The sequence below is a fragment of the Ascaphus truei genome, chromosome 5, assembly GCF_040206685.1.
Source record: "Ascaphus truei isolate aAscTru1 chromosome 5, aAscTru1.hap1, whole genome shotgun sequence".
NCBI classification, from domain to species: Eukaryota; Metazoa; Chordata; class Amphibia; order Anura; family Ascaphidae; genus Ascaphus; species Ascaphus truei.
The window spans coordinates 15,334,017-15,359,080 of NC_134487.1; the positions used below are offsets into that span (position 1 = coordinate 15,334,017).

The following is a 25,064-nucleotide window of genomic DNA, read 5'->3' on the forward strand; positions in this document are numbered from 1 at the left end:
GTCTTAAATGGGAGTTGGCTGTAAATACAGTGACGGAATTTAAGTGCATACATCTGACCCAAGTAAGAGACAGGCGGGACTGTCCTGGAATAGAAAATGCTAGTTACACGTCAAAGTCATCTGTGTAACCTCAAAGATCAACAACGCCTTTACTTTTTACAGGAGTTAACTTTTTTCCCCTTTCTTTTCTTTATGTCCATTCCTGTTTTCAGAAGAGAGCAGTGTTACATTTCCATTGCTAGCACACAATGTAATTGGTGTCCTGAGGTTATTTGGCATTTTCTACATTTACACAGAAAATATTATATTTCTGCATCTTTGGATTTCGTTCCATTGCGTGGAGGGATAGATAACCAATCAAAACAAATAGTCCTTCATTACTTAACAAGAACAGCATTTGGTTACTTCCAAGTCTACCAGCAAAAGGGACTGCTGAGTTGTCCAGATCTCCAGTAGGCGTTTTCTGGATTAATTTGTAATCCTTCCTTGTTTATGGTTGTGGGTCAAATAGTTCTACTGCTTGATCTTGGATTACATTTTTTTATTTTTTATATAGCAGATGGTTTCTGGGTCGATAACATACTAAGACATGGGGGGTGCTTAACTCCAGTCCTCAAGCCCGCCCAAAAAATAATAATCAGGTTTTCAGGATATCCCAGCTTTAGCACCTGTGCTGAAGCAGAGACTGATTGAGCCACTGGTGCTGAAGCTGGGATATCCTGAAAACTTGACCTGTTAGGGGGGGGGGGGGGGTGGGGGGCTTCAAGACTGCAATTGAGAACCACTGTACTAGATGACTACATTTGCAATCACCTCTTAAACACTTACCACCCCATGTGACTGAATATTTCCAACTAAACGTTTCGCAACTAAAAAGATTCTCAAAAAGAAATCTAGCTATCGAGAGAAAAACACAACACACACACACACACACACACACACACACACACGTATGATTCCTATCTTCACTGTACTAAGTGTTGGGGACAATGCACAAAAAGAGAAGATTAGGGAGATATGCATGTAGAAATCTGGGAAGCTTGCATACAATTACATTTGGATAAATGTGGCGAGGGAGCAGGATATCAACATACAAGAGAAGAGAAAAGGACAACAATAGTGCAACACTGGTTGAAAATCGATAGTTCAAATGCAGTACATTATATTCACATAAGTGTGAGTAAGCAAAGCATATCACACTATAAGTGTGCAGGAACAGTGGTGCCACGTGGAGGAGCCTCTAGATGCAGAATAGGTGGATAGGATGCAAATTTATGCGGTAAGAATGAGCAGTAATATACAGAGAGATTCGGGCGAGAGACTTTCTCACCGCTCCTTCTCCGGGAGTCACGCCTGATGGAATGCAAAAGCTGTGCAGCTGGTGCTCCTAAGTGCGGCGGCAAGAAGCACCAAGTCAGCTGGGCGTCCGTCCACCACAATGTCGCTCCATTCTGACCTCAATTCGACGCGTTTCGCTATGTTGAATAGCTTCGTCAGGAATCTCACGACTCCCGGAAGAGCGGTGAGAACGTCTCTCGCCCGAATCTCTCTGTATATTACTGCTCATTCTTACTGCTTAAATTTTCATCCTATCCACCTATTCTGCATCTAGAGGGTCCCCCACGTGGGACCCCTGTTCCTGCACACTTATAGTGTGATATGCTTTGCTTACTCACACTTATGTGAATATAATGTTTGCGAATTACTGCATTTGAACTATCGATTTTCAACCCCAGTGTTGCACTATTGTTGTCCTTTTCTCTTCTCTTGTATGTTGATATCCTGCTCCCTCACCACATTTATCCACGGTTATCTAAGGAAAACGGAGTCTTTTCTTATTGTGAAGGTTGAGTGGGTATATTTTACATAATATTCAGTCATTGGCAATTGTGGGCCCTTGAATTACTGTCATTGCCTGTCAGCACTGGGGGTCACGGTTTCACTTTTATTGTATTCATTCACAGTTGCACTACACCTAGGCGCCAGCCCAGTTATCTCTTTGCCCTATAGTAAAATTACATTTGCAAGGGACATTTTAACAAACCAACACGGCTACTAGAATGAAGCACATTACAGTATTCCAAAATAGAACTTCCGTGCGGAACAAGAGTCAAACTCTCCAGAGCAGAGCACATACTCATTCGTATACCACTATTCATGCACCTGCCCCAGAAACACCAGGGTACCATGGAAGTTAATCATGATACCGGCATTTCAGAAATCTGACATGTACAACGGATTAAAAACTTGCTTTTTTACATAGAGCGGTAACTCATTCACTATGGACTCATTACAAGTAAAAGAAGATGAATCCATATGCAGCTATCTGCACATGTTAGAAGTTCTGATTCTCTACTCCACGATGAATGCGCATGTTACTGAAGATTAAGATTTTTTTTGACCAGTGTATACACCAGGAGTAAAACAAAAAGAACGATTCCTGCGCTCCTACCAATAAGGCTAAAATAAAATGGTGATCTCATGAATAAGGGTTATTTAGTTAAACCCTTTGGCCAAGGCGTTATAAGGCTGCAGCCAACGTCAAGGCATAAAATCGAATTTGCAGGTACCTACCCCGAATATATGTAATTATTGTCCCATGGACTAGTGAAAATGTGAGAAAGCCCTGAAGGGGTTAAATAAAGCATATGCTTTGGTGAGTAGTGCAATTAAAAGCTGGCCAAAGCCAGTATCATAGTTACCTTACTACAGAGGTATATAGAGTACAGTCTTCCACAAATATTAGGCTACAGTCTTCCGTTATACACCAAGAGTGCACACACACACACACACACACACACACACACACACACACACACACACACACACACACACACACACACACACACACACACACACACACACACACACACGGCTCAATCAGTCCCAGTTTCAGCACAAGTGGCTCGAGGTTCAGTCTTCAACAGCCTCTGATTAAACCACCTGTGCTGAAGCTGGGAAATCCTGACCTGTTGGGGAGAGGGACGGGGGGGCTTGAGGACTGGAGTTGAGCACCCCTGCCATAACCCAAATGCACATATATGATCCCCGAGCCCCCTGTGCCGAAGCATGGATATCCTTAAAACCAGTCCTGTTGGTGGCCCTTGAAGTCTGGAGTTGTCCACCCCCGATATACACCGTGTACAATGTACCAGGAAGTGCTATGCTTACCAGCCTCAATATTTCCGAGTAAACCCTTTCAGACAACACGAGACGTACCTTGTGCAGCTCATCATACACAAGCTGGTGTGCAAAGCGTGGGCAGGGCTCCTCTTCCTGAAGGCTTTTATTTGTGTTTTCTTTTGATGCTTGATCATTCTTGTAGACACAGGACCTGAAATAAAAATGAAATAAATAAATGAATGTGTACCTGGCTTCCGTTAAAAAGGTGCTGACCCGGAAGATCTCCAGTTACAGAATGGGACCCTTCATTGTTAAGGATCCACCAGTTCCCGAGAGAACCACGTTATCATGGCTGCTGTGAAGTCAAATGTCCACGCCAATAAGCAATTCTATATGGGCAATATCATTGGATGTATCCTGTAAGTGGAGCATATGGGTGCTGCACGTGTCCCTCTCTTTCCTACATACATACCACGCACACCTATGTATAAATATATAGACAGGTGTGTTTGTGTAATTATTATAAAGCATTTAAGACTCAAAAACAGAAGAAACTGATACTGTAGGCTAAAATGAACATATTTATCGCTCGTTTCCAGAACAAATGACCCGCTGATTTGCATGTAGATAATGCTTTTATAGGCCGAAATTTGTTATGCCACATAACACCCACTCAGCTGTCAAAATAGAGAAACCACCACGCAGAAATAACTACAGAACGGACAAATTATTATTTCTAATGCTTCATCTGGCTCTGGGTATTCACTGGTGGAGTAACAGAGCAGAGGCGAACATCCACAAGCATTGTGCACGACGTGAGCCCACCACACATCTTAGTTCATGCTGTCTACAGGTTCCTTAATCTTGGGAGATAAAGCGATGAACAAACCTTCAATGTATTGTACAGACCCGTATTATCCCTTTGTTGTCACACGGGTCTGCAAGGCATTGCTCTGGGAAGGGGTTTAAACACGAACAGTGACCCTAGTTTCTATGCCCAGGTTTGGTTGCCATTTGTGAGATGATAGGTTTTAGATTTTTTATTATTTTTTTTTAAACCTTATTGGAAACACATTAAGTGGGTTTCCTGGTTGCAGAACAGCCCAGTCATCACCTGAAACCCCTCTGTCCAGGAAATATAGTCCCTTCCAATGTACAGGCATTTGCATGTACATAGAATTGAAGAAGAAAGAAAACGGCCTGTAGCCAATTACCACTGATGTCAATATTATGAATTAGATTTTAGGGAGGAGGTTGCTCAGAGGACCTCTTCTCATACGGTGGTGTCCCCATGTAATCTGCCCTACCTCACAAACTAGCAGACTGGTCAGTGGTGGAGAAAGATGCTTCAGACCAAACATACACTAACACAGGAGTCTTCAAGGGCCACCAACAGGTCAGGCTTTAAGGATATTCCTGCTTGAGCACAGGTGGCTGCATCAGTGGCTCAATCAGCAACTGGGCTGAAGCAGGGGTATATCTTTAAAAACTGACCTGTTGGTGGCCCTTGAAGACTGTAGTTGGCCATCCCTGCACTGACAATGCACGAAAGCCCTGCTCTCTAACAATCCCAATATCCTTAGGGAGTCAGGATACACCACAATGTCCTCTTGCACTGAAGGGGTTTTTAACCCCTTTGCAATGCTTTACAGGCGGTTTTCTGGCACCCAAGGGGTTTTCAAACAAGCTTTCAGCAGCTATTCCAGATATACCGCACAGCTTTGTCTAAATTGGCTGTGTTACAGTCATTAAAAAGAAAGAGCTAAAGAAACAGGAGGCAAAAGGATAATAAAATTGTGCTCAACACTGTTTCCTGTGGAAACTCGATGCCTTCAGATCTCCAAGGTCAACGAGTGAAACCTTTAGCCCTGGCATTGCTTTTGTTACAGTTTATGTTTGGGAGATCAATATCAACTCGAGTGTAAATTAATCTATGGCCCACAAAATTCCCCCAACTCATCATTATTGTCCGGGTGTCCTCCACCAGTGACCCTCTCGTTGTAGCACCAGATACCCATTACATTTCAGATTTCTTTTTTTTTTGTAACATTGATACTCTTGTAATTTTCTGCCTAATGATCACATCTCATGTTTGTGTATGTATTTGTTTATGGTAAAACCTAAACTTGAGTACAATAAATGACTGAAGTGTGCAGGTATATAAACACACCACACAGATATAACGTTGGGAGCTGTTTTTCCCAATACTATAGACCTGTGGTTGCTACTCCTGAAGAACCACCTGTCCCCAAAAAGGTAAGGTTTTAAGGCTATCCCTGCTTGAGCACAGGTGGCTCAGTCAATGACAGCCACTTGTGCTGAAGCAGGGCTATCGTTAAAATCTGACCTGTTGGTTGGTGGCCCTTGAGGACAGGAGTTGTCCAACCCTGGTTAGAAGATAACGTTGTGTTATCGCATGGACAACTACACCATACACCATGGGTGCCCCAACTCCAGTCCTCAACGGCCACCAGCTCCGTTGCCGATGCCCCAGTCCATTTTAACGTGGATTGTTGTGGGTTCTTCAGGACTGGGGTTGGGAAGCACGGCCACCGGCTCTTATTCCCCTGGCCATTAATAAGAAGACGAACCTACCAGCTATTCCGCACAATGTCATAGATCCAGAAGGAGTTCCTGACGTTTTCTTCCCTTTTCTCTTTATCTTTGCTGAGACCTGACAAGACGTGGATTTCATTTAGCTCAGGATCGATGGTCGCCCTTTGAGTGAAGCCCGTCATAGGGACTGAGGAATCAAAAGTAAACAAGGCAAACGTACATTAGGGATCCTTAAGGAAGCATTATAGATTTATGCCATCAAAAGCAGAATGCAGAGGCGAAGGCGAACATCTTTGCAGCTTAAAATTTGTGATTTTGATTTTGTAACAAAGACTAAAAAAGGGTATCAATGTTGGACCATTAAATTACATAAATGTTTAATACTTTTAATAGCCAAGATACCTATATTTATATTAATTCAGAACCCTGAAAACATAAAGACTTTTTATTAAGGAGGAAGTAAGATGTAGAAATCCTCCCCCTGTGAAAGACCACTACAGCTGGTGAGAGAACAATATCAACAGGCAACGCAAAGTAGCAATAATTGCAGTCTATGGCATTTAAATGAAGGTTTCTGAGCTTAATCTAGAAAAGCTAGTAAATGTTTAAATTGAGGTCAAAAGACAAAAATGTTTTCTTTTGGCAAAGGTAGTCTGGCATCGCGCTTTCTATAGGCACGCGCAAGCAGTGGGGGCGAGGCCTCAGGCGCGTCCATAGTGCAGGATACAGAGCGAGCTACAATAGTATGCCAATGAATATGCACACAGTGAACACGCCCTTTGCGTGCACATGCACTGGAGGGAAAGCAGCACTTCGCAATACAAACAAGTTTGTATTTCAAGTGCGATGCCGGGACACCTGAGAGCGCGCGGAAGCTAGCGCATTCCATTATGGACGCGGCTTACGGTCTCTGAGAGCCCACTGCACCTGGGAGAGCAGGAGAAAAACAGGGGGGGAAAAGTCCTGAATACCTAAAACAAGGAATCACGAAATTATTTGCAAGGCCTGAGCCGTTTAGCTGCAGAATCAAATCATTTTTGGCAGCTGGAACAATCCCTCCCCACACACAGAAAAGCAACCGCCCACGGTCACAACATAGCTGGCAAAGGCATCCAAGTGAGGCTGAATAGCTTCAGCGGTGTTGGCATTTCCCATCAGACTACTCATTTTCTAAACACCATCACCGGGCTTATCTGCAGTTCACAGGCAACTGTATACATTGTGACACTTGCAGATTGCAAGCTATTCCCATGTAAAAACTCACACATACAGCGTGTTCTTCATACTACCGTATATGTGACTGACTGCAATGGGAACTCTGTCCATGACTATATACTGTACATGAGGCGGCCACAAACCTTGCTGGCCTATACACCTTCAGTAGCTGCGGAATACTGTAGGTGGCGCTGCTGCTTCACAGCAACATGTATCAGAGGGAGGAGAACACTAATCCCGATTGTTCTGTATGTGTACGACAGACCGTGTGTGCTACACATTACAGTGCGTGTATGGGCCGAGGAAAAGCTCTTACCTGTCCCCTACCTGTAATTTAGCTAGTTATTAGGCTTAGGTACTTTGGTACTTTAACCTCAATCACAATTTGAGCAAGTATAGTTATTTATCTTTGTAATTGCAAGCCTGGGGGACACAAGTGCTTCCACTTCAGACACATTTCCATGATTTGATTTCTAATCTCCCTGGCTTCTATTCAGCCCACTCAAACCTTTTAATATGAAGAAGTATGATCCATGTGAAACTGGCGAGGCGGCAAAAACATCCCCTTACCAGCACCAACTTGAACCTAAAATGCCAAAACGTAGGAAGCAGATGTCCTACCGCTGCAGCTTACAGCAAGAATGTACTATCCTTTATAAGGCAGATATAAACGTGCATTACTCAGGATTAATACTTCGGCTCGTACGCAATGCGTTACAGACCCTTTGGCACGGGCATAGGGTTAACCTCTTCACTGCCAGATAAGACAATGTATTGCAGGAGAAAATGGTTTGCAGCACCGGTCTCTGAAATATGCATTTCTTTTATGCCCCCTCAATTCAACGGGTAGAGTAGCAGAAATACGCCCGCTCTCACAGCTGGCTCTCACCTTTATTAATATTGGTCCCTTTTACCAAATCTGTGAAAACTATGTTCTAAAAAGCTGCACACGGTGAGCATTTCCTATTGCTGCTGGGGAGGGGTTACTTGAAATCCTTTCAAATCTTGCAAGACTTTGAAGGTAAGTGCAAGGGTGCAAGTTCAAACACAACCCAACAATTGCAGCCTTACTAAATTCAGTCAACATCAAGATTCACATCGAAATACATTGTATGGGTTTTACATGGGAATACATTGTATGGGTTTTTACATGGGAACACATTGTATGGTTTTTACATGGGAACACATTGTATGGGTTTTTACATGGTAACACATTGTATGGGTTTTTACATGGGAACACATTGTATGGGGTTTTACATGGTAACACATTGTATGGGTTTTTACATGGGAATACATTGTATGGTTTTTACATGGGAACACATTGTATGGGTTTTACATGGGAACACATTGTATGGGTTTTACATGGGAATACATTGCATGGGTTTTACATGGGAACACATTGTAATGTTTTTACATGGGAACACATTGTATGGGTTTTTACATGGGAATACATTGCATGGGTTTTTACATGGGAATAAATTGTATGGGTTTTTACATGGTAACACATTGTATGGGTTTTTACATGGTAACACATTGTATGGGTTTTTACATGGTAACACATTGTATGGGTTTTTACATGGGAATACATTGTATGGGTTTTTACATGGGAATACAATGTATGGGTTTTTACATGGGAATACATTGTATGGGTTTTTACATGGGAATACATTGTATGGTTTTTACATGGGAACACATTGTATGGGTTTTACATGGGAATACATTGCATGGGTTTTACATGGGAATACATTGTATGGTTTTTACATGGGAACACATTGTATGGGGTTTTACATGGGAATACATTGCATGGGTTTTTACATGGGAATAAATTGTATGGGTTTTTACATGGTAACACATTGTATGGGTTTTTACATGGTAACACATTGTATGGGTTTTTACATGGTAACACATTGTATGGGTTTTTACATGGTAACACATTGTATGGGTTTTTACATGGGAATACAATGTATGGGTTTTTACATGGGAATACATTGTATGGGTTTTTACATGGGAATACATTGTATGGGTTTTTACATGGGAATACATTGTATGGGTTTTACATGGTAACACATTGTATGGGTTTTACATGGTAACACATTGTATGGGTTTTTCCATGGGAATACATTGTATGGGTTTTTCCATGGGAATACATTGTATGGGTTTTTCCATGGGAATACATTGTATGGGGTTTTCCATAGTAACGCATTGTATGGGTTTTTACATGGGAATACATTGTATGGGTTTTTACATGGGAATACATTGTATGGGTTTTTACATGGGAATACATTGTATGGGTTTTTACATGGGAATACATTGTATGGGTTTTTACATGGGAATACATTGTATGGGTTTTTACATGGGAATACATTGTATGGGTTTTTACATGGGAATACATTGTATGGGTTTTTACATGGGAATACATTGTATGGGTTTTTACATGGGAATACATTGTATGGGTTTTTACATGGGAATACATTGTATGGGTTTTTACATGGGAACAATTGTATGGGTTTTTACATGGGAACAATTGTATGGGTTTTTACATGTGAACACATTGTATGGGTTTTTACATGGGAACACATTGTATTGGGTTTTTACATAGGAATACATTGTATTGGGTTTTACATGGGAATACATTGTATGGGTTTTTACATGGTAACACATTGTATGGGGTTTTACATGGTAACGCATTGTATGGGTTTTACATGGGAACACATTGTATGGGGTTTTACATGGTAACGCTTTGTATGGGTTTTACATGGGAATACATTGTATGGGTTTTTACATGGGAATACATTGTATGGGTTTTTACATGGGAATACATTGTATGGGTTTTACATGGGAATACATTGTATTGGGTTTTACATGGGAATACATTGTATTGGGTTTTACATGGGAATACATTGTATTGGGTTTTACATGGGAATACATTGTATTGGGTTTTACAAGGGAATACATTGTATTGGGTTTTACATGGGAATACATTGTATGGGTTTTTACATGGGAATACATTGTATGGGTTTTACATGGGAACACATTGTATGGGGTTTTACATGGTAACGCTTTGTATGGGTTTTACATGGGAATACATTGCATGGGTTTTTACATGGGAATACATTGTATGGGTTTTACATGGGAATACATTTTATTGGGTTTTACAAGGGGTTGTATGGGGTTTTACATGGGAATACATTGTATGGGTAGTGGAGTATTGGATTCAAGTCCACAACTACTAAATGGTGCTATGTTAGCACCACTTAGTACATAAGGGCTCACACCCCTTTATTGATGATGTACATCTTTACACCTTCACCCTTCAGGGGTGCCATTTCACAACCTTCACCCCTTGATATTGGTATTATTATTATTATATACAGTTCCATCAACGGTAACCTGAATTGGCCAACAAAGATAGACATCTTTCCTGGCTGCGAGCTGGAGAAGGTCTGGGTGTAAATATGAAAGAGGCAGCAGTTAACACTGTGTGAGAAATGGAACCTAAATGAGGTATGTAATGTAATGAGTTATCCATTACAGCCTCCTCTGTGCCATTAAAGGTCTGAGCACCTGCTCACCACCCTCCTTCCTTACAACTGACTTGATTACATGATCGATGTTCTTCCTAAATTTTTGCTCTCCTGAGAAAACAAGATAACTTTGAAAATCTTCATCTGGAAAACGTACGGTAAAGCCATTAGCTGAAAGGTTTGAGGGGGGGGGGCGGGGGGGAAATGGTAGAATAGGATTGCCCACCATTCTAGTAGCAGAGCACAGCAGTTCCCCCTATCCTGTCTATTTAAACCTTATAGTGTCCTCCTGTGTCTCAGGGAATGTCACAAGAACTGGCAAGCGGACGGCTCTTAACGCTCTCACTGGACAGCATACCATTTTTGCTTGTGCCTAATGCTGTTCATGGTCTCGGCTCTCACCGCAGCTGGAACGGGAGAGGTGAAATTACTCTTCCATTTCTAATGTTAGAAATCGGGGCCATGTGATCGCTGCAAGTGTGATTTTGTGCCCATGGAGATAAAAAAAAACGTATAGACCGTAGCCGGCTGCAGCCACAGGTACTGGGAGGCTGGATGGTTTAAGAGAAAAGGCTATATTTGTTTTTAATAACAAATCCTGCTTCACCTGCAAGATGATGCTTTATTCCGCACTTTTGGGTCCTGTTTCAGTTCAGCGCTGGCTCAGGCTATTTTGCGTCCTGTTTCCGCTGGGCCCTTACCCACCTTGCTTGGCACCACAACAAACCTTGTGAATACTGACAACACACACACACACACACACACACACACACACACACACACACACACACACACACTTTATTGGGTTGAAGGGAAACTGGAGACACCTCCCTGGCTCTGCAATTTAAATAGTATGCAGAGGTCGAGCCGCCTCACTCCACAAAACCAAATCGAGTTCTCTTCACAATGACCCTTAACCTCAAGCCGTCCATTGCCAGAGGTCAACACCACGTGGCTTTGCAGGCTTATTTGACAGCAAAACGGTTAAAATCAAGACCATTTAGTGTTTAACGCCTACAGGTTATTGTAATTTGTAAGAAAGAAAGCAAACAAACGAATCAAAAAGGCATCTAAAAGCTTTAGTAATATCTTTAAACTTATAAAAGTGAAACTTTATTTGCTGTTGGTCTCCAGTGCATACTAGGTCACATGACTCCTGCAAACGCATTTATATGCAAAACATATACAATATAAAATATATTATATTTGTTGTTCTTTGCAAAGCAATATATAATATGGCTACTCACATTTGTGTCAATGGGCCATATTACACCATACAGTATAAAGCTTAATTTAATCTATTTTTAGGAAATATAACATTCAATACATTTGCTTTTTGTTTAGTTAATCTTTGTACATGAGAAATGGGTGGTGGGTGCAAAAGTACAGATGTACTGTAGCCAAGCTGTCTTCGCTACCCCTGACTTTTAAGAAGCATGGACCCCCGCAGCGTGATCGCGGCAATCTCCGGTGCCGCTGACTTTTGCTTCTTTAACCGCGGAGATAGACTCTCGCTGCATCTGTAGCATGAGATCGATTTGAATGCACGGCTATTTACTCACAGAGTTATGAACTAAACTATGATGCACCCTTACAATGTGCATTTGCTGAAAGTAAACAACCAAAGTAATAGTGAGAGGGGTCTTGGAATGAACCGTTATAGAAAGGCGATTATGTAACTTGTCCCTTACTATGTGACACACAAAAAACATTGTTACATTCTTTGCCCTCCCCACTCTAACCAACCCCCGAAAGGATTTGTTCTTACAAATATTGGGATACCCTATATGCACTGCCAGTGTCAAAGGTAACCCCATATTTGTGGGAATAAAAAAAAGTGCCTGTGGGATCTTGTGAAATAGAAGTGTAAAACGACATTTAAATGTATATGCAAAGGAGTTTATTTTTTCAAGACCCCTCTGGAAAACTTGTACTCGCACAAATATGGGGGTGCCTTGATCAACAGGAGCTGTGCTCTCCAATCAATAGCATTGATATATTGGTCATCCCAAAATAGTTTTTTTTTTTTTTTTTTACACGTCACTTTAGCCCCTCCTCCCCCCACCCCCAAATAAACCATATGCAGATGAGATTATGAATAATTGTGGGTGTTTCCAAAATATAAAAGCAAACCGCTCACAACCCCCACGAAGGGGAACTCACTGCTCTCAATCTTTGAAGTTATCCCATAAATCCAAACAACTGATAACAAAGGGTGACAGCAGCATGCGTATTTGTGCAATGAGAAGGGGCGATACTCGTGGCACCCCCCTCGACCGAGCTCAGTTAGGGCGAAACGCGCGTCGAATGGGTTATGATGTTGTATGCCACGCTCTGCACTGGGGAAAGGTGTGGGCGTATCTGCAGGACTCTGTCCGACTACCTGTGAGACGCTGTATTTACTTTATAGCAGTAGACTCATTTACTGAATACTGTACAAGGGAACATTTGGTATTACTGTACTATAATAGCTGTCAGGAGTTATTACAGCTATCATTGTATCTATTCTTCTATAAAACACTTCTACCCTACCGCAAAAACATCCCACTTCTCTTCACCTCTATACTCGGAGGTGATTTTAGATAGAACAGGAGAGGCTATTTAAAAGCAGGGACATGTTTCAAATGAGCGCTTCATGAGGCAAAAGCTAAATTAGACAGTCAAGAATCAGGTGTTGCGATTAGATATATTGCCACACGGCAACTACAGACGGACACTATCCGCTTTTAAAATATATTGATAGTTCTTTTCCTTTAGAAGCATATAACAACATCTGAAGATTGATCATTTTGATTCTAGTAATAACGTTTAAGGTGATTTTTGAATATTGTACTACTGAGGTTAGAGTGCAGAATTGGGGACTTCTTGTTCTTTGCCTTACATGGCTTTCCCCTTTGGACCACTTGGTTTTGTACATCTCGATCTGATCATAACGAGGAGGGTCCCTCCTCCCGCACCAACCCCCAATGTGGTCCAAAGATTTGATGATGGGATAGAAGGTCATTGTAATATTATCTGGTACTGATGGCCTCATCATAGTTTACAAAGAGCAAAGAAAAGAGCATTGAATATATACATATATTCGAGTTTAAGACTCATAATTTTATCATAAATGTCTGCAGAAAAGGACAGCCGTCTAAAGCAGTGATTCCCAACAAAGAACTCCTAGTGGGTTTGTGTGACACCGGCAATGTCTTCTATATAACGTATAACTCTGCTCACTTAATGTAACTATGTATGTGTAACCATGTATCTGTCGTCATAACTATGCCCAGGACATACTTGAAAACGAGATGAAACTATGTATTTCTTACTGGTAAAACATTTTATAAATAAATAAATCCGTGTTCTGTCAAATAAATATATGGAATGGCGAATCTATGGCGGTATAGCAGCTTCCTGAGCCCGTGTGGGTAGTGCGTATTTAGCTCCCATAGTGATTGACAGATGTACCCCGTTCCTCCCCCCCCCCCACGCTGTCTGCGCACATTAAGGGCAGTTTGAGGCCTTATGCACGTGTTCCCCCTTCGAGTTCAGGACACTATATTGCCTGGGATTGGTCAAAGTTTTGATAGCAAGTTTGATGAATAGGCAATAAGATTTATTAATTAGGGGTCCGCTGAATAAATATTTTGTAGGAGAGGGTGCACAATGTAACGAAGGTTGGGAGACCGCTGTTCTGCAGCATTTGGTTACAGCGAACACACACAACAATTTTTTTTATTTAGAAATACTTATAAACTTGTCTGATTTGTTTTCCAAGGAGGCAAATCACTTTAATTGAACCCGTTACACATGCCACTGTCATTAGTCTGCTTCGGTACTAGGAGGGCTGAACCCGGAAAGAGAAACCCACGTGAAAACAAAACGAATGTTGGGCATCAATCCTAAACAAGTTTTACAGATGAATATTTTGCACCGTGAGGGTAAGGAAGACTGGACACCCGGTCTATGCATTGTATCGGCACATGTCCCACAGCTGGGCTCACTAGGTTTCCAGTGCCTATTAGGAATCAAGACTTTTGCAAATCTTGGAGCTCAAATCCTTCATCTTAACAACGAGCATTATGTTTCAATAAACCACAGTATCAAAGCAGAAGCTATGCAGCACAGATCTGCCATAGCCATGAATGGAAATCGCCATTAGCCTTTTTGCAGAGGTGGGTGGGAAATAGACATTTTATGGCAGGCAAGAAAGTTAAAAAAAAAAAAAAAAAAAAAAAAAAAAAAAAAGCACCCCCTCTCACGATCAGTTCCAAGCCGACATGATGCATTTTCTAATGTTGCTCTGATTTTTCTACTGTTCTTTGCACCAGCAGAATGAATAATCAGCCAGTCAATAAGCGTACCGGCAGAATGAATAATCAGCCAGTCAATAAGCGTTGTACCGGCAGAATGAATAATCAGCCAGTCAATAATCCTGCCCAGAGCTTTGGCAGAAAAGAGCACAACTAAAGATTTTTCTGAGCCTCTCACAGCCAAAATACAGGCATACCCCAGTTTAAGGACACTCAATTTAAGTACACTCGCGAGTAAGGAAATATAGCCGAATAGGCAAACGGCAGCTCGCGCATGTGCCTGTCAGCATGTCCTGAACAGCAATACCGGCTCCCTACCTGTACCGAAGCTATGTGCAAGCGGGGAGACTATAGAGCTTGTTACACATGCGTTATTTACATCAGTTATGCACGAATATGACGATTGCAGTACAGTACATGCGTTGATAAGTGGGAAAAAGGGAGTGCTTCACTTTAAGTACATTTTTGCTTTACATACATGCTCGGGTCGGTCCCATTGCGTATGTTAATGCGGGGTATGCCTGTATATCAGAACTTCTTATCTAAAAGCTAAAGCAGTACAGTAAGTAGCATGTTAACTCTTGGTGCTAGGTATCAAAGACACAAAATGCATGTTGGCAGTTAAAATATATATTTATTATGAACAGCTTTATGAAAGCATCTAAATATATACTTTTTTTTTTGTTTAGGAGATTGAAAGATGCCCCAATGAAAACGAATACAAACACTACTGTTATAATCCACTGTATGCGCAACTGGGAAATCTAGGAGACATTTTACATTCTATTTTTAGTCTCAATAAATATGTCCATTTACTCAGGGAGCTGGATTATAATACTGCCTCTCTTATCGTCATGTATTCCTGTAGCAATGCAACTACAGAAACGTAGCATGCCAAACATTAACATGATGCTATATGGCAAAATGGTACTGTACAAAGGTGAGAGTTTTCACCCTATTGAAAATACAATGTCTCGTTAAGAGTATAACACAAATTACACAAACCTCTCTTACCCATGCCAGAGTCTTTTTTGGTACCATCTGAGATGATTTCTACATGGTCACCGTCCACATCATAGCTAAAGAAGTCATTCAAGTAGGTCTTTGATCTCTGTCCACCAAACACATACAAGCATCGGTTTTTCTGGGAAGAAAAAAATTAAAAATAGCTATTAAAGCTGCAGTTCAATATGTAATTAAAACAAAAAAAAACTTATTCAATATGTGCATCAATACAACTACACCCTGACAAGTGATTAGCTAAATTGCTGATCGGTCCGTTCTCCTGTAATCGATCGCTGAAAACCAGCTGGGGGTTCACTACATGCATCTTGGGTCCTCTTCTGCTGCACTGACAGCCAAAGTTCTGTGAGGAAGATCCTGTGACCAGGCAGGCACTAGATGCAATTGGTTCACTGCTAGAGAGGGCAGGGCTCAAAAAGGTGATGCCGTTTCAGAAGGGGGAAGAGGTGTGACTTTGTATATGGTTGCTATAGGAACAAAAATGCCTGTTACATTAGCATAGTTACTAGATATGTCTTTAAAAAAAATTTTTTAATTATTTTTAAATACTACAAGTATTTTCTCATAGTAAAGAACTGATTTATTAAACAAAAATACACATGTAGGATAGTGCTTAAACTGCAGCTTTAAGATGACCACAATGTATACAGTTAAAGTTGCTTCAGAGTATATATTACAGGTCGTATACAGGTCTTCACGAAGACCCCGTGGAGGATCAAAAAGTTAACCAGAAAAAAAGTAACATACCATTTCCGCCAAAGGGGGAGGCACCTTGTGGTTACGGAAGTAGCCACTAAAGTAGGAAATCCTGGGCAAGATTATCCGGTAGCTTCTTCTAGTGACCCTAGGTACTGTAATTCTCCCTGTTCTCCGGGGTTCCACAACTAAGTATTGGCCTTATTATTCTGCCGGGCACAACTTTAATATTACAGGTGAACACATTATTTTGGAAGCTCCTTACAGAATGGAAGAGCATACAGTGCCCTATCCGGGACTGGATATCCTCCGGCCCGGCATTGCACGAGTCTTCTCGAAGCAGTTTCCAGGTTCTTGATTGACACTCGAACGCGAAAAGCCCACTGAACTGGGGCTCACTGGCCCTGCTGTCATCCACGCTGCCGTTACAGGTCAAGATACGGCCTCCAAACGTGTAGATCATGTGCTTCTCGGAATCCATACACATCTGGAATAGGCGGGCACAAAATCGGAAAGTCGGTTACATCCAAGGAGAGTTACAGTACATTTACTGAATATGATAGAAATTACTACTGAACTCCCCCTCCCCCCCAGCAATAGCATTCATTTAAAATCAGAAGTCAAAGCATCCTCATAAAACAGTTCATGCTGGAGTACTTTATACTCTGAAGACACTATGTTGTATTTGTCTATGTACTGTGTCTGTTGGAATTTTACTGTCCTGTACGTGTTGGCGGAGCGCGCAAAGAACTCCAAAATCTGATAGGCAGCGCTAATTTGGATAGGTATTTTTGTCTCATTCTCTAGTGACAATTATTTCATTGGAAACGTAGTAGCTTCACACAGAAGAGAACAGGTCTTCATTCTAGTTTACAGGTGCCCATATCCAAAGTACTTTGTCGCAAGGGTTTTTCTTAGCCTCATGCCTAGAAAACCTTTTCCTTCTGGATAACCTGAAAGGCTTAAACCGCCACATAGGAAAGGATCATCAGTCTCCACTCCACCATACAAAAGGGGAATCATTCTTACCGATCATTTTATTTCCTCAGGCCCGACATGGCAGTCAGACAAATGGTTAATGCCCTCTACCAGCTGGGTTAGACAGGTAAAAAAAAATAAAAAAATTCCTGTACACAAGGCTCCTCTTCCCTGATGTTTTACAGGTTTCCCCAAGCTAAAATTACACCAAAACGCCCAGCGCCAACAGAAAAGACACGCGAGGGAGGAAAGCAGGACTGCCATGGAGGGCACGAGGAAAGAAAATGATTGGTAAGAATAAGGCTTCCATTTTCCTCTTTGCCCTCCATGGTAGTCAGACGAATGGGAAGTACCAGAGCAATTACCAGGGAACGGTGAAGAACAAACCAACAAAGAAGGAGCTTATGTGATAAATACAGAAAGGAAAAGCTCAACAGGTTTTATTTTTTATGTACTGTAACTACAGCTAACACTTTGCGGTCAAATGTTTCTTCTGTGGAAGCCGGTACATAGACTTCATAAAATGTTGTGAGCGTGTGAACCGATGACCACAGCAGTGCTTTACATGTCGCTTTGGCTTTGAGAGCCCATCATTTCACTATAGACATTGTAGAATGTGCTCAATATCCCTAGTGGTTCCAAACACATTCCTAATCCAAGTAGCAAGTGTCCTTTTAGGCCGGGAATCCCATCCTTTTCCCTTGTGGAATATTTTTTTTTCCCCTGATGCTTTTTGTTCTCTTCAAGTAGGTTCTGATTAACCAAATAAGGTCCAGGAAGGTTATTTACCTTTTTTTGTTATTTGGTTTTGGACAGAAAGATTACAGGATTATTTCTTGGTTTAGATCTTTAGAACTTGACACAACTTTATGTATCAATGCTGGATTGGTCCTAAGGACCATATTATTTAAGTGGATTATGGGAAATGGCTCAACAGCAGACAACACATGAATCTCACTCCTCTCGCAAATTTTATAGTGGTCAAAAAAGTTCTTTGATGCGAGTTCCTTTACTGATATATTTTCAATTGGTTCAAATGGTAAATGTATCAAGTAGCAGATTTAAATCCCAGGTCGGTAAAGAAATACTTAATCTGCACCCCAATTATATTTGTTGCTTGTAGAAATGTCGTAATTAAATCATTAGAGGATTTTGAAATAGAGCTCCTAAAGCTGCAACCTGTACCCTTGGGGTACTAAAAGCTAGACCTTTGCCAAAATCTGCTTGGAGGAGTCCTAGGATATTAGCTGTAGTTACTTGACCACTTTTTATTTGTTCATGTTTACAACTTGAAAAATGTATTCCAAATCTGGTCATACATTTTGATCATCATTTACACAGTATGAACATATTGTTGATACTCACTGTAATGCTACCCCCCAGTGGATCATCGCTAATATCCTACAAGTGGAAGCCCCCATACATAGATTACTACTTTACACACTTACCACTGCTTACAGTATACTGCAGCTTTACAATTTTATAGATTTGGGGTTAATCCCCCATTTAGCAGAACAGCGAGACTTGTCAGCTACCTCCTCATCGTTATTTTATATTGTATTTCTCCATATTTTCCCTTATATATATATTAAATACTCTCCATTTTATATCTGACTTGGTATATCATTGCTAACATTATAGCAGGAGGTATTAATCCATCCTGTGATCCAGTCTTTTTTTTAATGTTATTTTAGCGGCCATCTATTTAGACAATAGATCGTGGGACGCAATCATGTTAAAAAAAATCTAGGTTTGAGTGCAACATTGTCGGGGCCTTTTGTGGATCCCATGTCGGGGATCAACTTGTCTTTTTAATTATTTTACCCATGTGCACCTACCTATTACACTCTGTACCTTTAGACTTGGGTTGAGCGGTGGGTCACTTGGTTGATAGTCTGTTAAGATCAATTGAGGCTCGTCTAGTAAGTGGCCTGTGTTTAAATGAAGTACATTCTCCATCCATACTAGGGAAATTCTTGTTTTTGCTCATATTTGTATTGATTGTGAGATCTTCCCAATTTCTGTTCCATACGTTTAGAAAGTTGTTGAAAATCTGAAATGGAGATGAGATGAGCCCACAGGACTACTTCGACTGTGGCCATAAATAGGCAGAGTGTTCATACAATTGAGCTCCGTTGGTTGACAGATTTCAGAGGTAATCTTCCAACTCCATTACCTTGTGGATCCTTTCTTGCGGAAGAAGTGCCTTTCCAATGGCTGTATCGATACGAACTCCCAAAAATGTTAGTTGCTGGACTGGTAGGAGTTGACTTTCCCCCCCAGTTGATTAACCATCTGTATTTTAATCGTTTGTGCAAAACTATATCTGCGTTGTGACGTGCAACTTGATTTGAACTGGCCCTGACCAGCAAGTCATCCAGATATAGCCATATCGCAATACCTCTTTCCCTCAGATTTGCTATAATTACCACTAAAGTCTTGGTAAATGTTCCCAGGGCTGATGCGAGACCGAAGAGGTACAGTTCCTTGTACTGAAACTGAAAACCTTGGATGCAAAATCTGAGAACTGTGTGATGTGACGAGCATAGGGACATGGACATATGCATCTTTAAAATCCACTGAGGTCAAGAAATCTCCTGGTTGAGTGGCCTGTAATGTAGATCGCCGCAATTCCATTTTTAACATTATTCTGAAAAACCGGTTTACTCTCCGGAAATCTGGACGGGCCCTCTAATCTCCGGGTGGTTTTTGAACCAGGAAGAATCTCGAATAGATCCTGTGTTTCTTTGACTTATTGGAACCTGATAAATAACTTCTGATTGCAGGAGAAGAGAAATAATTTGGTATAGAGCCTTGAACTTTGCCTTGTGCCTGGGTGCAGGGGATTTTGTAAAAGAAAACATGCTGGAAGGCGGTGAAAAATACTAGACATATTCCTTAATGATTACTTCTAACACCCATTTGTCTATATTAATGTGGACCCAGTCCGCAACAAAGTTGGAAATTCTTGCCCCAACTGCTGTTTGAATTGATACTGTCCTCAATTCTTCATTAGGTCTGGAATCTTGATTGGCCCCTAGATTGTCCTCTTCAGCCACGAAAACAATGGAGTAATGTGTCTACTACTGGACTGTGCCTAAGGTTTTCCTGGCTAATATGCTTTAGGCTCTCTAAATAATTTTGTAGATTAATAAGAGGAAAATGTTTTTTTGCTGTGTTCTATCTTGCAGAAGGTACCGACTCCTTCCACCTGAAATTTTCTTAAATTTACCCAACCTACCTTCAAACGGTAGGCCACACAATTTGTTGACCATGACCGGAGACAGAGCTCTTCTGGTTGACACCTCAGATGCCATGGCTCTTGAACAGTGATAAACAGAATCAGAAGATACCATCCAAATAAAATCTGTTGCTTTCTGTGTTTCTTCAATCGCCTCCAATAGTATAGATCTTTTGACCCTGCCCTGGATGTCCTCCTGCAGGTTGGCCAACCATACACGAAGGGTTCTTGCAATTGAGGCTACCGCTACTGCAGGTTTATTAGCAGCTCCCACCGTTCGATAAAGTCTACATGCAAGGTAATTCTCCAGTTAACCGGGAAATGAAGCAACCACTGTGGGAGCAGATTCCCAATATTTAATTTCTTGGTTCTAAAATGGGTACATCCTCAAACGATCTAGATGTAGCCACTTTAGTATCTGGTTGCTCCCATTCTCTAGCGATGTTATTAATTGCTTTATTCACATGGAGAAAAAAAAAAAAGATTTCCTTAAGGAACCCTCGAATAATACATCTTGCAGAGAACGCACCTGTTTGGGTTCTTGAATGCCCATACACTAATTGTTTGCACAGACTTCATTCCTCAAACAGATGGACATTACATGCTGTCTTCTCTGTGGTGTTACTGCTGTATGTCTCATGGTACCAAAAATTCTTGATCGGAGGCATATGGAAACGCTTGGTCTGATTGAACCATTGAGTCATCTAATAGGTCTAGCCTGGGACCTAGACCGTTTGTCACAAATGTTTCTGCCAGGGCTGATTTTAATTAAAAAAAAAAAAAAAAAAAAATCAAATCTGCCATATGCTGGTTTTTTTTTTTTTAACATACTACACGGGCAGCATAAAACTTTTATTACACTTAATCAGCAAGTTTATTGCATGAACCACAGACTAGATATTTAGATTTTATAGAAGCCTTTTTAAACACCTGCCCTTTAGGGATATGTTTTGAAGAGGCAGTCACAAACATAAGAGGCAGCACTGGAAAGAGGCATATGCCCCCGGGCCACCAAGTCAACTCCGGCAACATGCCACTGCATGCCTCCCAACATATGGAGGGAAGTAGTCACGCAGACATGGATACAGGAGACGCCAGCCTACACCCAAACACTGTTTTAGCCATAGATTCCTCTGTTAATCAGTATTACCGACATGAGGAAGTGAGGAGAACTCTCAAAAGCTTGTCCTATGACAAATTGTTAGTCCAAATAAAAAAGGACACACACACACACACACACACGGGAGAAGCTTGAATTTTGTACCTGTCCAACCCAGCCAGGAGAGGGCAATAACCATTAGTCTCTGACTGCCATAGAAGGCAAGAATTCAAAGATGGCAGGAAATGTTTTTGGAAAACAGGGCAGCAGAACCATGGCCATTCATCCCTTCTGAACCTCAGGGATCGCTGCTGCCAAGTATGAAGTCACTCCATTTAAAAAGGTAAATCCCAACTGGGAACAGTGTGCACTAAGAACAGCAACATAGTTAAGGGGTTAAATCTGAGCAGTTTGTAAACCTGGTGATCTGAGACTTGGGAGGTGTTTGATTTCCTCTGGCTCCTCCCCACCCTTAGGCCGCGTCCATGTTTAGTGTTTGCGGGCAGAGGCGCGCTTCCGCTCGGCACTGAGCCCCTACAGCCGCAATGAGAGCGGCTTTAGTAGGGGCTCGCCTACGCTTCCGCGCGCTTGCGGAAGCGTAGGTCTTAGGAAAATTTTACATTTTCCCGCTTGCCGGAGCGCAGGGCCTGTCACAATGAGGGCGAACCAGCTCCGTGACGTCACTGGCCCGCCCCCCTCCCCCCCCGACACGCCCCCAGACCAAGGCCAGGGAAAGCACCAGCTTTCCCTCAGCCTCCGCGTGCCTCAGCAAGCAAGAAGGCACCCTGGACACAGCCTTACCCTCTCTCCATCTTTATTGGCTCGCTGATAAGGACAGAGTGGGATACAACTCCCCAATTTAAAAAGACCCCTAAAAGAAAGAAACAAAACCAGTTAAACAGTTTCTTTTAGCAAGATTAGATGCGTTTGATTATTTTTTTGTCCTGCTACATGGAACTGCACCTTTAACACTTGGACTGCGGCACCCCGAGTGCCACATCACCTCCGGTACAGCGTGGCCCCGTGAGTGCTCTTGAAAGCAGTCACATGACGCCCGCGGCACTCACCTGGAAACGGAAGAGTCATCGTCCTCTTCCATTTCCCTAGAGTTCACATCGCATCCTGCACTCCACGGGAACACAGGACGTAATCCAAGCTGAAAAACAAGCACTCCTTTGGGCGTGACGAAGTCCGTACGTCCTGGGAAGTGCCAGACCCCATCATGTAGTGACTGTCTTGGGGCGACCAAAGGGCTAACGGCAGAAAACGACAAAGCGCCAATGTCTAATGCAAAGAATTGCAGATCGTTTGTCCAACATCCAATGGAAAGATGTATGCTTCAGACAGCACTACCCTCCACAACATGGATTAATAGCAATCATAAAACCAACAGTGCTGCGAGAACAGAAAGAGAGGCCCTATCCTCTTTAAAATATCATACACACATACAAGACGTTCCCAGCACTCTTAGCCAAAAAAATAGAATAAGCAATCAATTAGCCAAAAACAATACTTTACTGAAACCAGCAATTGGCAGATGACAGAAAAGTGGATACACAATATCACAGTGGTTAGACGTGGAAAAAAAAAAACCACAGGTGTTCCTGGTCAAAAAGCCCAAAAACAGCCAAGAGCCAGGTGGTCAGAAAGAGTTCTACGTAGAAATACTTTTCAGCCTAGCGAGGCGTCAGGTTTCCGCAATCCTGTTCAGGGACCCGGGGAAAATCGCCCCATAGGTGTGAAAACACGAGCGAGCAATACATTAAATGAACAGGGACTGAGGGAGTGAACATGAACCGGGTAAACTAAATAAGAAGGGAAACATTTCGAGGGACGCATCTCAACTTCAACAAGCTTAGAGTTTGTAATGGGAATCGTGTGGGGAACTCGCTATCCTTTCGTCCTTTTTGGTTATTCGCTCGTCACCCAGCACTCTTTCATAAACAGGAGATGGGGAAGTACCACTGCCTCTTTTTTTGACTTTGGGAAGAGGCCTGAACCTGGAGGTCACGCCTGTTTTTTGCACATATATGCACCATGTGATTGTGAATGTGTACCCACTTTTCTGTGATCTAATGATGGTTTTTCACTAAAGTATTTTCTTTTGGCCAAATGGATTGCTTATTCCATTATTTTTTCCGCAAAGAGTGCTGGGAACTTCTGAGCAACATCTGGTCAGTAGCCCCGGGCACTAGAGGAACAGCAGAGACTGGTTTAGTTATTCATAGGAAATGTTGTCCCACTTCTTACATGGACGATACTTAAAACACCATTGCTACGTGCAGTGAATTTGAATGAATCCTAAAATTTTTAAGGGTGTTCAGCTTCTAATTAAAAAAAAAAGCTTGTCAAAATGTTTAGTTACCCATCATTAAGCTGTTGATGGCTGTTTACACATTCGGTTCAAAATATTAATGTAAACTTTATCTTTATTAAAAAAAGAACTGCAGAATGAGCTAAATATATTAACTGAAATATAATCAGTTTGGTATTTTACAATATAATAAGACATGCAGTGCATTACGTTGCATGGAATTAGTTCCAATGCATGCTTTTAAAATCCTTCATGCAACAGCCACACTGAATCTCTGCCTGCTAATTTACTTTACTTTTATCCTGTCTTTAAGGTAGTGACAACTTTTAGTATCTTCATTTATTTTGCTTGCACCAGTCACCATCAGAACATATAGAAAAAGATTGGGGAATGCCCATCATATCAAAAACCGTACAGGTGAGATAATGAAGATTAAGCATTCGTTATGTTTGCTATGTGATTGCTTTGCTGGTAAATTAAAGCTCTCACTGCATTTGGCTTTCTAAACACCTCCCGCTAACAATATCTTAGGCTGGCAGAATAACGCTGCCATTTCTCACCCTTATTATTGATATTACTTTTGAGAGTACAACCACATGTTTCTGTCTTTCAGACCCATAACAAGTTTTTCAGACCCTTCCAAGGAATAAATATACAACAAATCCTGTGGGTCCAGTAAGAAGGGAACCGCAATGAGTCAGGTTGCTGCTCCAGGATAACACATTTGGTCTGTGTACTATCCTAAACTCTTCTATAACTTGGCATTTTTGCAGATCACAGGTAGTTGGGAATTTAAGTAATGGGGCATGTTTTACTGTGATCACCTTGCATCTTTTTTGTAATGTCTTCTACAGGAAATATGAAGAGATCATGTTTTGTTTTGTTTTAATAAAGACACCCTATTACAGCCATCATATTTGTAGGAGCATAGGAAAGCGGGTTTGGGTTACGCAAAGTGGATAGAAAAAAAAATGAAATGGTTCTATAGGTCCATATA

The 25,064-nt window shown here is 41.6% G+C and overlaps 1 protein-coding gene across 2 annotated transcripts in view; it reads right to left on the bottom strand.

The window, feature by feature from the left end:
• MKLN1 (muskelin 1) overlaps nucleotides 1-25,064 on the bottom strand; it is a 100,022-nt gene that overhangs the window by 12,319 nt on the left and 62,639 nt on the right. Inside the window, exons 11-14 of one of the 2 annotated variants that reach the window (XM_075599372.1) lie at nucleotides 16,701-16,922; nucleotides 15,731-15,860; nucleotides 5,719-5,866; nucleotides 3,220-3,334 (exon numbers count right to left, since the gene is read on the bottom strand). In XM_075599372.1, coding sequence (XP_075455487.1) covers nucleotides 3,220-3,334; nucleotides 5,719-5,866; nucleotides 15,731-15,860; nucleotides 16,701-16,922 — 615 coding nt within the window. Of the gene's footprint in view, nucleotides 1-3,219; nucleotides 3,335-5,718; nucleotides 5,867-15,721; nucleotides 15,861-16,700; nucleotides 16,923-25,064 lie in introns of both variants that reach the window. The other variant, XM_075599371.1, reaches the window with a different exon arrangement.